This window comes from Colias croceus, chromosome 12 (genome assembly GCF_905220415.1).
Source record: "Colias croceus chromosome 12, ilColCroc2.1".
Taxonomy (NCBI): Eukaryota; Metazoa; Arthropoda; class Insecta; order Lepidoptera; family Pieridae; genus Colias; species Colias croceus.
Window position 1 is genome coordinate 562,431 of NC_059548.1, and position 16,350 is coordinate 578,780.

At 32.5% G+C, this 16,350-nt stretch overlaps 2 protein-coding genes across 3 annotated transcripts in view; one reads left to right on the forward strand and one right to left on the reverse strand.

The window, feature by feature from the left end:
• LOC123696102 overlaps positions 1 to 16,350 on the reverse strand; it is a 52,761-nt gene that overhangs the window by 2,340 nt on the left and 34,071 nt on the right. For both annotated transcript variants that reach the window (XM_045642116.1, XM_045642117.1), the window contains exon 16: positions 6,893 to 6,960. In XM_045642116.1, coding sequence (XP_045498072.1) covers positions 6,893 to 6,960 — 68 coding nt within the window. The remainder of the gene's footprint in view (positions 1 to 6,892; positions 6,961 to 16,350) is intronic.
• The window catches only part of LOC123696103 (transforming growth factor beta-1-induced transcript 1 protein), a 31,065-nt gene continuing 23,154 nt past the window's right edge, over positions 8,440 to 16,350 (forward strand). The window contains exon 1 of the mRNA XM_045642118.1: positions 8,440 to 8,564. Coding sequence (XP_045498074.1) covers positions 8,562 to 8,564 — 3 coding nt within the window. The 5' untranslated portion in view covers positions 8,440 to 8,561. The remainder of the gene's footprint in view (positions 8,565 to 16,350) is intronic.

Consider the following 16,350-nt stretch of genomic DNA (forward strand, 5'->3'; position numbering starts at 1 on the left):
GAATTGAATGTGTGCATAACAATGATCATCATAATCATTATGATTCGTCATCTTCATTATAATTACAAAGTGTTGTATTACACTTCCTATATTTAATTGCTTAAATGATAATATAATAATGAATGTATGTAATTATTATAAAGGTGCTATAACAAAGCTTAGGTTATACAAGGTCACGGAATAAACTCAGCTCGCGTGCTGTTTATTTTGAATTTTTATTAATTTATATTATTTAATCGCAAAATTCAGTCAATAAGGGTTTTGACCGACACCTTTAGTCAATAACCTTATTGACTAATTTTATCGGTCAATAATGTTTTTAACTTGTTAAGGGTAATTTATAATAAATCCTAATTTATAAACATTTCAATTGCTTTATATTTAAAAGATAATATCATGCAATTCAACAAGTCCACCCTTTAGCACTCACATTATGACGTAATCCAACTATTCCATTTATGTAACAAAACAAAAAAAAACACCCGCTTTCAATACTTTATATGGAATTATGAGTCAGGCGTGTGGGGATAAGTGAAATGCTATGTCATAGGGACATAGCTTAGGGAGAGGTGACCCCTAGGAGACCCCGTCTAGACCGTGACATGCCCATTTGTTATTAATATTAATAGCTGATACGCTAGAAGTTATTGCTCATCGCAAAATTTAATAATCTAATTAAGGCACTAATTTGCAAAGTGTTTTTAGTGTTGATAAAGTTTTATTTCGTGATAGTCAATATTGCTAGACTACTTTTAATTTCAGGCATCTAGGTATACTAAAATTTAAAGCTGAAGAGTTTGTCTTTTTGGCTGTTTGGTTGATCGCGCTAATCTCAGGAACTAATAAGAAAATATCACCAATATCTCATTTATCGAGGAAGGTTATACATCATGTATATCATCACCCTAAAACCAATAAGAGCAGAGCAATGCAGGTAAAACCCCACGGCACAGCTTAGTTATTTTATAAAAAAGTGCTTAAAGATTTACACTTTTTAAAACTATGATGAGTAAAATTTGATGATCATTTAAATTCACACATGTTTAAAAGCAATCAGCCAAACTATCAAATTACAGAAATGAAAACATTCACAGTAGACCACTCTATTCAACATTAATCCGTTGAACAGAAGTGATTTAGATAAAAGGTAAACACCATAAAAACGAGCCAGTAAATGTATCTGACATCAGACGCGAGGTCGCATCAATTTAGACTGCATTGCTGGAATCGTCGCCAATTACCTTATCACACTATTTTTATACTAATCGTGAGGTTTGAATTGCTCGACGAGGATTTAAGGAATGTATTTGGGTTACTATGTGATTTTGTGAATACACAACATGACAAAAAGGGTGTTAAAACTGAGAATTTGACATAATAGGTACTATGGAAATGTATGAGTATTTAAAAGAAAATCGGATTAATTGGACCACTTTATAAATTAAGAACGGATGAAATAATTTTATTCGAAAAAAAAATACAAAAAACCCGGTCATATGTTATGGAAAATCCGTAGTATATTATTATTAGTCTGTGGGAAAATAGAGTAGGTGGAATATCTTTCTTATCACTTATCCTCTATTATTATATTCTTTAAACTAGCTTACCGTCCGCGGCTTCGCCCGCTTTGTCTAAAACCTAATAAATTATATACTAAAACCTTCCTCTTGAATCACTCTATCTATTAAAAAAACCGCATCAAAATCCGTTGCGTAGTTTTAAAGATTTAAGCATACAAAGGGACATAGGGACAGAGAAAGCGACTTTGTTTTATACTATGTAGTGATATGTTTACCCTGTCCCTGCAACCTTTACTTTAAAAAAAAAACCAGACAAAACTTCATACTTTAAGATCACAAGATAAAAACTATTCAATTCGAAACTTTCCAGACTTTCCATCAATCCCATTTTACCAATGATTCATCCTGACCTTGACTTACAACACAGTGGGGCGGAAGTTCGACCTTCGTTCGTAATGGGGAGATGCCCAGACTATATATAACATGCAAGGGCTTGGGACGCACTGGTACATGAGCGGTGACAACGTTTTATGGACTTGTGAAACTCAAACATTTGTTTATTCAATTAGATTTTTTCTAGATGCATTTTTGAATCGTTAAATCATAATTTTACCATCTACGACGATTCGGAAATCGGTTGGAGAGAAACTCTGTAATTTTCTCTTTTTTGTTATGAATGAACTGATTTTAGAGTTCCTAACTCAAACTTTATGCTGAGCCATTACTTTTTCACAACTTGTTATTAACTGTATAAAACAACGGCTGTGTTATGAATATTAGGAATTGCGAATGTGGTGTCCACTATTACATGATACATAGCTTGTTTGTAGGTCAATATCAGACATACATAATTATTATGAGTCACATAAGCTATGCAAGTAATGTAGAGCTGCCTCTCTAAAACACTACTATACACAGAAAAGTATACATTTATTTTCATTTAACATTTTCCCATCTTTTTGAGTAGGTAGTTCAAAATATTAGAATCAGTCAATATTCTGGAAAAGACTCCAAAAGGCTACTCAAATGGAAAACCTTCCGAAGAGTACAAGAAATATATTCGTATGTGAGATTAAATAAATACCTAATCCCATAAAAACGTGTACCCACCCTACACCATGACGTCATAAAGCAAAGTGGAACATTAAAAGCGGTGAAACTTTTATCGTCCACAAATTTATGGTTCCCGGTGCATAGACAAGCGAAACTACCCGCAAATTGCATGCATATAAACTTCGGATGTAAATTGTCGCTGATTTATTATTGCCCATAAATAATAATATTCTATGTTGCAATTAAAAATATTAATTTACTTTATCGCATGTTAAAACTAAACACACTAAAAATGTGTGCGTGTACTAGTGTACTACACCTAAGAAGTGAAACTTCTTTATGACCTTATTTTTCAAAAAATAATTTACTATAATATGCAACTTTACAGAAATACGTCGAATCACGCGTGATAGGGATAAGAAAAAGATTGCGCGTAACGGAAAAATGTCACGCGTAACGAAAAAATGTTACACTACATTTTTTTCCAACCCCGATAAAGAAGTTTCACTTCAATATTATGGTTTTGTCCCAAAGTAATTGTGATAAAGTGTACCACGAAGATGTTTTGGAAAAGATATTTATAACAAGCATCACAAGAAATTACGTATCAAGGCAGTGGACACAAATAATATTCATAAGTTGTCATGTTTTAGGGTACATACAGTTATCAGTACTTTTCTGTTTTCTTACTTTGCCCTTATAAATGCCTTAATTATGACTTTGATAATCGCATTTTTAACTCATTTTTGCCATACTAACATATTTATATAGGTAAGACCAACACAAACAAAAATATTTCAATATTGGTCATTAAACTTATCCAATGCACTCATCTTATTCAGTCGTAAAAATATTATTACCTACTGCAATCTTCTTATTTTATATCTCCTTCGAAGTGGAGTGTTTCTGCGGTGAGATTACAAAGCCAGATAAAATTATTATTAAGAGGTACTTATCAGTTCATAGGCCCTAGTTATAAGACTGTTAAACCAAACATTTATTTCTTATCATTGCATTTGATTCTGAAGAAAATTATGTAAAAAAATTCCGGACTCAGAAATCATAAATCTAGGAGGGCAAAGTGCCAAATATCCTGTACATCATGACTTAGGTACATGAACAAATTTTTTACTAAAATTGAATTATCATCCAGTTAATCCTGCATTTACATTATACATTTTAATGTCATATTTTTATTTTTATTTTTTATAATTAAATAAATAATTTATTTTTATATAGTTACGTACTCGATTTAGCAACCGTTGCTGAACTAGCATCAACAGCAACTGTTGAGGTAAATAATTATGCTTGTAGAACACTAAGTTCCTTAGCTTATAGGTAGCTCATTTTCCACATCCATACATTGTTATGTATGTATTATTATTTACCAACTATTATTAACCACTATACCAAGGAGGGCGGAGGCAGTCTGTCATACATACTTACAGGTCCCCAAACTCCTATTACGAACTCATCATACACACCATTGCAATCAAACCACGATTGCATCCAATGAAAGTGCAATCAAAGCTATCAGTGATCTAACCGCGCGTGATCACAACGTATGGTCGATTATGGCACAATGGGCTACGTGCTTAGCGGTACTGTGGTGGGTCAGGGATATTTGTGATTACGAGGGTTCGTGGTAGAGGCAATGGTGGGTCTTCTTCATCTTTCTTTCGACGATACATTCTTTCTAGTACCAACACCTTTTATTGTCAGCTCTACTTTCGTTTTACTAAAGTTAGCTACAAACAATTAGGTACATAATAAGTGATATATTTTATAAACATCCAATAATATCGCAGCAAAGTATTAACTTTATCTAACAGTTGAGAAAGGTTTAGTAGGTACGTTAAGTATAAGGTAAGGTATGCATGAGCTTTAGGATTAACTGATTACACTGAGAACAGGTATGTTTTATCATGCCAAAAAGGTGTGTTTTAAACCTTAGAATACGAATGATGATAATCCTATGTTGATCTCTATAGATGATCAACAAGGGCGTACCGACTATTCCATGTCTAAGTATAGTTATTACTTAATCTACCCACTTCTTATGTCCTTTACATCACCTATATATCCTAAAGATTACAATGAAATTGGTATGTAGATAGCTGCAGACCCATAATAAGACATAGGCTTCTTTTCATCCCGGAAATCCGACAACAACGGGAACTATGCGGGTTTTTCTTTGAAAACGCGGGCAAATCCGCGGGCGGACATCTAGTCAACTATATGTTGTGCAATACATTACGATGATCTAATGCCTCCCGTGTATCAGACCCCATGGACATTATAAACAATGGCATGTTCATTTTTAGCTTGAGGAAACTCATCAGGCTAGATTTTATCATCATGCTCATCAATCAAGACAAACATGTTATTAATTTCAATTTGTTTATCTGTTTACATTTAATATTATAAATGTTAATTATAAAGAACTAGCTGCTCCGCGCGGTTTCACCCCCGTGGCTCCACTCCTGTTGGTCGTAGCGTGATGATAAGCCTATAGCCTTCCTCGATAAATGAGCTATCTAACACCGAAAGAATTTTTCAATTCAGACCAGTAGTTTCCGAGATTAGCGCATTCAAACAAACAAACTCTTCAGCTTTATAATATTAGTATAGATTATGTTTATTGTATGTAGTTTTGAATGAACACTTATTAGAATGTCTTTGGTTTAAACTGTTTTATTAAAAGAAGTGCTGTGTGGAAAAACTAATTTCTTTTATAGTTGATCGGGATAATAATTAATAATCTATTTTAGGACGTTGAATTTGTATTAATGAAAATGCCTATATCACTGCATTCAAGAATACCTAGGTATAAGATAAAAATAAAAAGTAAATTTCAGGAAATAAATTGTCAAAGCGTAAAATATTATGTAAATCACTAATTGGTCAAGGCTGTACGTGTAGATGCGGGTTCAAATCTAACTTTTTTTCCTTATTAGATTATCCTATCCTTAGTTAACAACCAAACACTTTAATGGCAAGAAAAATTAAAAGTTCAAATGCTTTATAAATACACATTTTTAAAGAATAGAACAAAATCGAGGATTCGAACCCACGTCTTCACCATTCTGGGGCGACGCCTTTAAAAATATATACTATAAAAGTTACCAATTATTCGTATAAAAAGCGTACCTATACAATGAATCAGTATTCCAACTATTCAAGGAAAATACACCTTATATTTTATCAATGCGTGATCTATTTGTATTGATATCTTCATGTTTATTGTTTTTATCAAGTACCTAGACGCCAAGGGATTTCTAGCAATTTATAATTATCACAATGTACATGATAAACTACATATTAAAGTGACCTTTGGACGATGTGTATTGTGTAGGTATTGTCTTTTCAAAAATTTGCAAGACAATTTTTTTTAACAAAAAACTTAACCATCTAAAAATTTCATATTTCAATGAAAAATAATCATCAAAATCGGTGCATCCAGTTTAAATTTGTGGGGTAACAATACCACATACAGTCAATATGAGAACCTCCTCCTTTTTTAAATTTTTTGCTCGAAAACTTTATGCTTTAAAATATTTAATGTAGGCGATACAAATTTCAATTAGTCACATTCACGATTAAACTACAGTTTAAAGGTACAACCTTTTGCAAACCAAATATGCAGAAAAAACAGAATAAATTTTTTTTATTCATAATTAGTCACCCCATACCATTTTAGGTGGCGCGTAGGCATAATTTTCATTCGTGCTTTGATGCTATCTCCTTCTCTCGTATATCGATAGAAAGAGACAGCTAGTTCATTATTTGATACACTCACTAGCCCAAAAAAGGCATGTGCGTGGGAGCAATTATTAATATTTTGATTGTGATTTTAGCACCAATTCTTATATTAATAGAAATATATTTTTATGGCAAAAACATAAGAGAAGGCACGTCATTATGTAGGCCTAAACTTGCGTCATATATTTGCTATACCTATAGTTGTCCATATAACGCAAAAAAGGATAATTCTATTCAAAATAAGCAATAAGCATACTTGATTTGATTGAGATATAATTTATGAGTGTGCCGTGTGAAAAACTTATAATATCTAGGTATAGCACATGTCTGACTCAATTTTCAATTTTGATTTCAGAATTTATACATTATTATTATTGGTTTTAACATTATCTGAACCTATCTACCTTGTATGTAATGTTTCTAAAAAAACGATTTTTTTTTACCATACACTTGCACACTACATAAGTGTACATGAATGTGAATTTTACAAAATATATGGGAAACTTTGCTCTTTTGAAAAGAATGACCATTTCCTTATTAAAGCATATGAGACATACCCCACACCATCACCCCCACAAAGCTGTCGTAGTAACGTAGTCACTTCGCATCCAGCAGCCACCATTGTCTGAAACAATTACAAATATATCAAGTTCGAATAAATTTGCACTGTATAATTTGTCTTGTAATCTATACTAATATTATAAAGCTGAAGAGTTTGTTTGAACGCGCTTATCTCAAGAACTACTGGTATATTTAAAAAAAAAAATATTTCAGTGTTTGATAGCCCATTGATCGAGGAAGGCTATAGGCTGTATTATCACGCTAGACCAACAGAAGCGGAGCTACGCGGGTGAAACCGCAGAGCGCACCTAGTATTTTACAAAATTAATAAACGAAATACATAATTATTGCTAATTTAAACGAGTAGGCGATCGTAATTAGTAATTTTCTTTAATTTTTCATCTAATGAACATAATGAAGCTTCGTACATGACGCAAGTAATATATACTCAACATCCATTAAGCCAAAGGTCAGGCTGTCTAGCTGAGGATCTTCTCTTGACTCTTTGGCTGTAAAACTCTTTCCTTTAAAGTTTAAACCTATAGATACTAACAAAAAGGCTTCTGAGACGAATGATTTCATTGTATATAAAATAACATAACATTTAATATGTTAACCAAGGTCAAGAGAAAATACCGGAGTGATAACAGCCTCCTAAGACTTACGATAATTCTGTGTTCAGTGTATTTATTCTTTTCTATCAGAAGAAGAATCTTACGAAAGAAAAGCTTACAAAAAATGAGAAATCTAAACGGCTAATTAATCTTCTCTGGTTTGACAATTCGTAGGACGACGTTTGTCGGGCATAGCTAAAAACTATCCATTTTTCATAATTGATATCCTCACTAATAGAATCCCTCACAGTCTCCGATCCTCCTGTCCTCCGATTCGAATCCGTGCAATTCCTTGTAAATGCAGCCATTGCGTCACCGGCGATAACATTATATTCGCCGTGTCGCTAGTGACGCCCACCGCGCTCGATGTTTTTAGTTTTTACACTCGTAACGTATTTTATCGACAAATTATCACGACAAATTTTATGATAATGAATCTCTGTTTAGAAGTAAGTTTTAGAACTTAAAGAAGTTTTTTTTTTCTGTATGCGTGACTGATTTACTACTTGAATTGAATATTATTTTACTTTTGTTTACAGGCACAGTTTTATGTCCATTTTTTGATGGACAGTTTATTTTAATTTAATAATTTCTCGCGTATTTTACTTGCCTTGGATACATTTAATTAGTGCAGTTAGGTAACTACCTCAAATTAACATCAACTATGTATTTCTATTTATCTCTTCTTCAGCTACTCCTAGACTCACAAGCTTAAAACAGAATATATTATTGTTATCTATTAAAATATTTTTTCATAATAACCATTAATGCTTTCAGGAAAAAAACATAATGGATACCAGCACGATAACAATAAATACACGTCACGTTAATTCATAAACGCTTTTGCATACAAATCATCGTCGATAAGATAGACTTCGCTGTATTCCTACCCATATCGACGTGTGACGTGTCGCGAGTCCTGCGATAGTCGATAAACTAAGCATCGATACATCACTAAAAGCGCGCGGACGACGAGCTCAGTTTGAATCGCGATACTGTCGAGGTTGATCGTGTTTTTTGTGTTTATCTGAACCGCTATTACTACGAAACCATGGTGAGTTTTTTGATAAACTTAAGTAAAGATAAAATAATAAATTAAATAAAAAATCTGCAACATTACTAAACATAAAAATATGTTTCTAAATAATCGTGAAATATAGGTATGTTATAATTTGTAGAATACATAATAATATGCGTTTATTTTTCCAAAACGTATTATGAATCATAAAAACAAAATAATAAAAAGTCTCTGAGAACTAAGATTTACATTTTATCTCGCCGACGCGGTTAGTCATAAGTTTTAACAATTAAACTTACTTTGTAACATACAATATTAACTTACTTAAGCAAGCAAGTACATTGTAGGCTTTTGAGCGGCAAAATCTTGATACTAATATAGGTGTAAGACTGTTAAAGTTTATTGTTAAATTAAAAATTATCTTTTACTGTAATACGATCTTACAGCTAAACAAAAACGAATTTAACGTTAATCTTAACGATAAATGAATTGTCAAATACTATATTTATTAGTCAAGCCAATGAACCTGACGATAAAAATACAATTAAAACTAACCGCCTATTTTGTTTATTTTTTTAATATCAAGGATTATCATGCATTTAGTATCTCATTTCAAAATAAAATATCTAAAAATGATAACCGTACATTTAAAAGAACTAAGTGTGAATAATACTTCACTGTATAAAAACATCAGTAAGGATATTAATAACTAGCTGCGCTTCGCGGTTTCACCCGCGTGGCTCCGCTCCTGTTGGTCTTAGCGTAATGATAGGACAGCCTTATAGCCTTCCTCGATAAATGGGCTGTATAACCCCGAAAGAATCTTTCAAATCGGGCCAGTAATTCCTGAGATTAGCGCGTACAAACAAACAAACTCTTCAGCTTTATAATAATTATTTATATATAGGTATTTATAGATAAAACATGTAATAATATCAACAATTATGAAAATTCAATCGATAGATTATTACTTTCGCAATAAACACTAAATTATCAAAGGACTATCTTATCATTAATAGGTAGATTGGATTGATAGCCGATTTCAAGAAATCAAAACAAACATTTCCCGCGTATTTACTTGACGAAATGTTTTTAATTCTTCTCATTTATTGAATGAGTCAGTTCATAGTTTAACCAATTCGTGGCAATCATTTTTTAATTATTTTTAAACAATTAATTATTATATTACAATATTCCCTGCTTAATATCAGCAACAAACTTGCATCCTATAAATCCAATTGGTCTTCCATATGCCAAAGTGCATTATGATTTATGATATGGAGAAGTATCTTATCGAGTTTCCTAAATATTGCTGTTTAGGCCTTTATATGATTTTATTATCTCTTTTTAAATGGAATTTTTTTTACCGACATCCCCAAAATGCAGTTGAACAATGATGAGTTACTCAATTTGCGACCTAGCTTGCTTTTACATTTTTTATTTATTTTCAATATTAAAAATATTTAATACTTAAATTATTAAATATATAACAACACACACGCAATCTTCTCATATTTCACATAATCTCAGACCTATAACTTAATACTACAGAACTTTCTAAATGTCTGAGGTCTAGATTTAAACCACACTTTCAATCTAAGTCGATTTTCACTTGAGAAAATTATTTTCCTGAAGAGATACAGTTTATTGTTTACCAACCCGGGATAAAGACAAATCACAAAAATATAACATACTAGCGGTCCGCCCCGGCTTCGCCCGTGGTACATATTAACGTTTTCTCTACATAAGAACCATCCTCGTACTTCAAGGAATATAATAAAAAAAGAATTATCGAAATCGGTTCAGCCGTTCTCGAGTTATGGAATTACAACGAAAAGTGGCATTGATTTTTATATATTAGATTTGTCACTCAGGCATTTCACAAGCTTTCCTTCGATTAAAGAATTTTCCAAATTTATTTATATTTCCACTTGATATACATACTAATATTATAAATCTGAAGAGTTTGTTTGTTTGTTTGAACGCGCTAATCTCGGGAACTACTGGTCCGATTTGAAAAATTATTTCGCTGTTAGATAGCCCATTTATCGAGGAAGGCTATAGGCTATATATCATCACGCTAAAAGCAGTAGGAGCTGGTAAAACCAGCACAGATAGTGTAAGTATAAACTAGTTATCCGCCCAGTTTGGAGCACCTCGTGGTAAAAATTCCCAAAAAAAAATTAAAGAATTAAATAAAAACGCCGCAATGAAAGAAAAAATATGCCCTTCTCAAAGTCAGATCTATCTGTAGGCTATCATCAAATCGGAACAATACAAATAGACTACAAGGTAGGAGCTAGTTAATATGCATAACAATACTATACCTCATGCAGTTTCTACACGGTAATGCATGCATGACATGCGTTTATGTGAATTGTCATGCTGCATGAGGGACCAAATAAATCGAAACAGGCATTTTTGATGTGAAACATCTAGACGTCGCCAGAAAACGGTTTTATCTATATGATTGTACGTATATAGCTGGTACATACATAGTCTATAAGCAATAGTGTTTTCACTAAATTCGTAGTACAAAATAGTGTCGATGTTTCACTTCTGCCAGTTGTCCCGTGACGGCTCACATTTTTTTTATACAGTTCGCGAAAATGCATGAAACACAAAACAGTTTTTGCATGACATGCACCGATCAAAACGATCATGAGTGCATGACATAAAGCATGTCATGATGCATTACCGTCTCAGGACGCATAAACACGCGTATACAACAACGAAAAACTAAGAAATAATTATAAAAATCTATCACAAAAATAGATCGTGCAGTGGATTATAATTGAACAAGCTAAGTGGAATGAATTCGTAGATTATTATAACAGTCCGACCGACGTTTCTTCGTAAAACTATATTTATAATTATGTCACATTATTTTTTTTTTCATTTTACGCAACACACACGTAACACAAACAAACATATTATATTATGTTTTTTTTAACGCGACGGAACACAATTCACTATCATAAAAAATCATAGCGTAATTTTTACGTACTATTTTTTATTTTTTATGTACTTAATATATTTGATATTAAAAAAAAATATAGTAATATTTAAAGAATCAATATAATTTTTAAGTTCAAGGTAAATAATCATCACGAATTTGTTTATTATTAGAAGCCTGTTTAAGGATATTATTTATACTCATTTTATCGATTCGATCGATCGATATTAATTGATAGTAATCAATTCCTCCTAAAATTATAAAACACCATACGCGGAAATCAGGAAGGAACTGCCTAAAAAAAACATCTAGATGTTTTTTTTGTAGCTCTAGAGCTACCACTAGTTCAAAATCGTATCACGTGCTCATTGTTTTGATGACGACATACACACAAACACGCTATAATATGTAGCTATTTATAGCTTCTTGCGATCAGCGCTTACCGTTCGCAAATACAGCAGTTTTGGAAATAACCACAGGATAAATGTTAATAATGTCATTGTTATTGGAAGAATTCATGACAGTAAATTAATATAAATAGTAATTATTACAATGCGATCACGTGTGCAGAACAGTAAATAGAGCTATGAAATCCATTTATTTATCAAAATCTTTGGGAACTATAATTAATAATATAATAATAATAATAAATCTTTATTTTGCCAAAAACATTAACTTTACAAAAATATGTGCGCTGACTCTTGAACTAGAGTAACTCTGTGTCTCTAGTATAGTGTGTCTCTATAATTCTATCCAATTCAATACAAACTTTTTAGTATTTACTAACACTACACATTCAATTAACAAAACTTTTTTTTTAATAATTTAAGCAGAAGTTATAAGATCCAATAATACTTTTAACAACATCGAAATCCATGTAATCTCCATGTAATCCGAAGAAAATTATGTAACATAATATTATGTAACCATTAATAAATCAAAACAAAGCGAAAGAACACGGCCTTTCATCCTTGTCTACATTTAAAACTGAAAAGACGGAAGACCATAAAACCATTACACAAAGTTCAACATTATGTCAATTACCAAACACGAGTGAGATAAAATTATAACGTTATTTCAAACTAATAACTAAATCGTCGGATCTTCGTGAATCAGGTTTATTTCGAGATACCGTGTACCGTGGAAGCTCGCTCGTGGAGAATATACAAATATATTGTCTTGTCTACCCTCACTAGTTTCTATCTTTATCTTTTATTACTCGCCGAAATGACGTGTGAAATATGCCGTAACGTGTGCATTCACTACAATAGCATCTGTGTTATGTACAGTTCATATTTTTGGAGCTAGTAAAACCTATGAGTTGTGCCCTATGGATATGTACAAAAGGACACTGTTTGCACACTTTTTTGATTATTTTCTCTGGCAACTTTATTTGGATCCGTTCAAAATATCCTCAAGTAGGTAATACGCTCACTAAAGACCACTAGATTCCTATTTCTATAGACTGTTCGTTGCATTTTTTCCTAAGATCATGTTAGTAGTAGGTTCTACAAATGTAAACCCTGAAACGGGCTCATAGACATACTTAAAATATAACAAAGACGATTATAAAATAATAACCTACTTTTATATAATATATCCAGTATCCATAAAACCAAATAATTCCACATAGGAAACAAAGCTTGTAAACATCACAACAATATGTATCAAAACAGTATATCATCTCAACTGGCGGCTCGCCAATCTTACGAGAATATTATCCTAGTAGAGTTGACTAGACTTAATAGATGATATTAATCTTAATGTAAATCCTCGACTAAACGAGCTCTTGATGTATGTGGCCAAACACAATTATTAAAATAGAGATTCAACTTGAACTAAAACAACATTAATTCATATTGGGCAGATAAAACTGAGACTCTTTTACTACTAGAATATATCAGCTGTAAAATAAATGGAAAATAAGAAATTTCCGACGTAATTGTTTCTATCGCATATATCCTGAATAAATAAAAATAAAAAACGACTAATCGAATATAGACGATTCTGTCACAAAATTTTGAGACCTAATCGACGAGAAGAAACTGTAGGCAAATAGGCAAGCCAGCCCGAAGGAAGGCAATTCCAAGCCAATCTATGAATCCCAGCCAATCAAATCGGACGGACAACATGCAAGAGCGAACCAGATCGCGCCCACATTTGATAAATCGCTGGGAATGTTTAAAAAATTCTATTTCCACGGCACTCCGGCTGGATTACAATTATAAATACGGGACACCTCATCGTTCCACACGGTACTGCGTATTGTTGGGCGGCAGGTGCCAAAGATCGTGTGTCATTGACACTTCACTGGTGGGCGACGTCCTTCGAGATAATATGATTTTTGAAACATTGTCTAAAACGCCGTGTTTGTACATATATAGGTGTACGTGAGCGCGCAAAAACGATGGGCATGACACATTTTTGTGAACAAAATTCGTGTGATTCATTGATCGATAGCTTTTTCAAGTCGAACCAAAAAAATAAAATAAAATAAAATTTGTTTCCTATAGGCAATCTTTATAAAAATAGTTTATTAGTTAAGAAACATTCTCATCAAGTAGTTATTTCTGGATTAAACTAAAACGACCTTCATAACTGTTTTTTTCTCAAACTTTAAATGCAACGGGCTATGATTACATATCGTGTAATAACTCTATTCAATAGCAATAGCATAGCTGCACCCGGGAAGTTCAAATCACCACCTATCATCAATCAGAGACACTAACTGGGGGGACACAAATTCCGATGTCTTATTATTTCCAATATGGAAAAATGACAGACCTATATATAGGTCATCTAGATGCATCGCTTCCTCACACTGGAAATAAAACATTAAGCCATCATGACTGGCCGGTTGGCTTGGTTGGTAGTGACCCTGCCTTCCAAGCCACTGGTTGTGAGTTCGATTCTCACCCGGGGCAAATATTTGTGTGATATAGGTATACACATATATTTGCCTCGGGTGGGGATCATATAGGTGTTTGCTCTGTTTCTGGGGGTTAATTATCTATACTGGTATTTATTTAAAATTATATATGTATGTTTACAAGCGAAAATTTAGTATGGGATCAGATCGTGCCGTGTGTGAAAATTGTCCTGAAATATTTATTTATCCATACTAATATTATAAATGCGAAAGTAACTCTGTCTGTCTATCTGTTACTCAATCACGCCTATAACTACTGAACCAATTTGCATGAAATTTGGTATGGAGATATTTTGATACCCGAGAAAGGACATAGGCTACCATTTATTGCGAAATATGTACCACGGGCGAAGCCGGGGCGGACCACTAGTTTATTATAAGTGTAACTCCTCTGGTCTATGAAATCTGATGTAACTAAATGAAGCATTCGCACAAACACACAATTCGAAGCCCAGTGTAAACTGGAATGATCACAATACCGTCCCACGCGAACTATTTCGGCCAGCAGGGACTTTGGGAAGGTCGCCCGTGCCGTTTGCACAATTGATGTTGCAACTGTCAACAATGTATCAACAATAATGCTGGTTAACAATGATATTATAGGTGAAGAGGTGTAGATTTACAAACACAATATCCAATCTTCGAAAACGGCACACTAACGCACACACGATTAGACGTTAAAGTAAGGTAGCCTAAATTCAAATATCGTGAACGAAAAATAATTAAGTGAAGTAAAATTTGGCTAATTAGCGCATATAGATGTGCCACTTCTGAAGCACTTATAACCTATGTACACATTTTTACTAAAAGTAGCATTGCTGGCAAAGAAATGCCTAAAAACTAGTCCCTCGTAAAGATTACTGAAGTTTTTATAGACGCACTAAATTAAGAACAAAATATAACGACAATCGAACACTTAAAAATCCAAAAACAAATATTTAGGACGGTGTATATAGGTTTATTAAAAGGTGAGGAAGATTTTTTATTGCATTCATTATTATTTCAAAATATTAAATAGAAACAATAATAAGCGAAATAAATGATGTTTGCTTGAAGCGATTCAGGTCAGCGAATTCAGTCAGCTTCGTGTTATGACTTTTTTTTTATTTCTGCGAAGTACTAATTATAAATTTTGATGTAAAAATACAAATACAATAAAATTCACATAATAACAGTCGTTATTTAAATTATTTTACCATTATTACTAAAAAGGTTAAAAGCAAAAATATTATTTAAAAAAATATAAGATAACTATCTGCTAAGAATAAAAATAAGATAGTTTGGAAAATCCAAAAGTGCACGCCTCATAATCTCATCCTTTACAACAAAATTGATTATTTATACACTATAAATATAAAAAAGAAATAAAATAAAACAGTTGGAAAAGTAAAGAAAGCGGTACCGTAATAATTGAGCTATTTTTCTTGTGGCCCCATCTAGATGTGAAACTGCGCAGGTTTAAGGGACTGACTACCAACTTATTTTTTTAAACCTTGGCTTATAGTATAAAGAATCGAGTTTAAATAATGGTGAATTTTGAGTACACTATAAATATAAAAAAATAAATAAATAAAGAATATATATAGATATACTAAAATTAAGGAGAACAGTCGATATTTTTTTTTTTTGTTTATTTAATAACAATTAAACCACATCGAATCAGACCCTGAAAAATGAAAGGGTTCTATTCATGAGCATACTCAAGCGTAAGAGAAAAAAAAAGACTCGATTAGTAAAGTATTTCGGTCGCTATCGTGTTAACAAGAAAATCCTCCGCACATACAGACACACGGACGTCCAAGACAGAACTTTTTTAAACTGTTTTTTAACTAGTTTAAATAACAAAAATGACATCAAAAATATCATGAATGTTAAAAATAGTGTTTTTTCTTAAGGCTAAGCGCGCACCACGACTTTATGCAGCGTGATTATTTTAT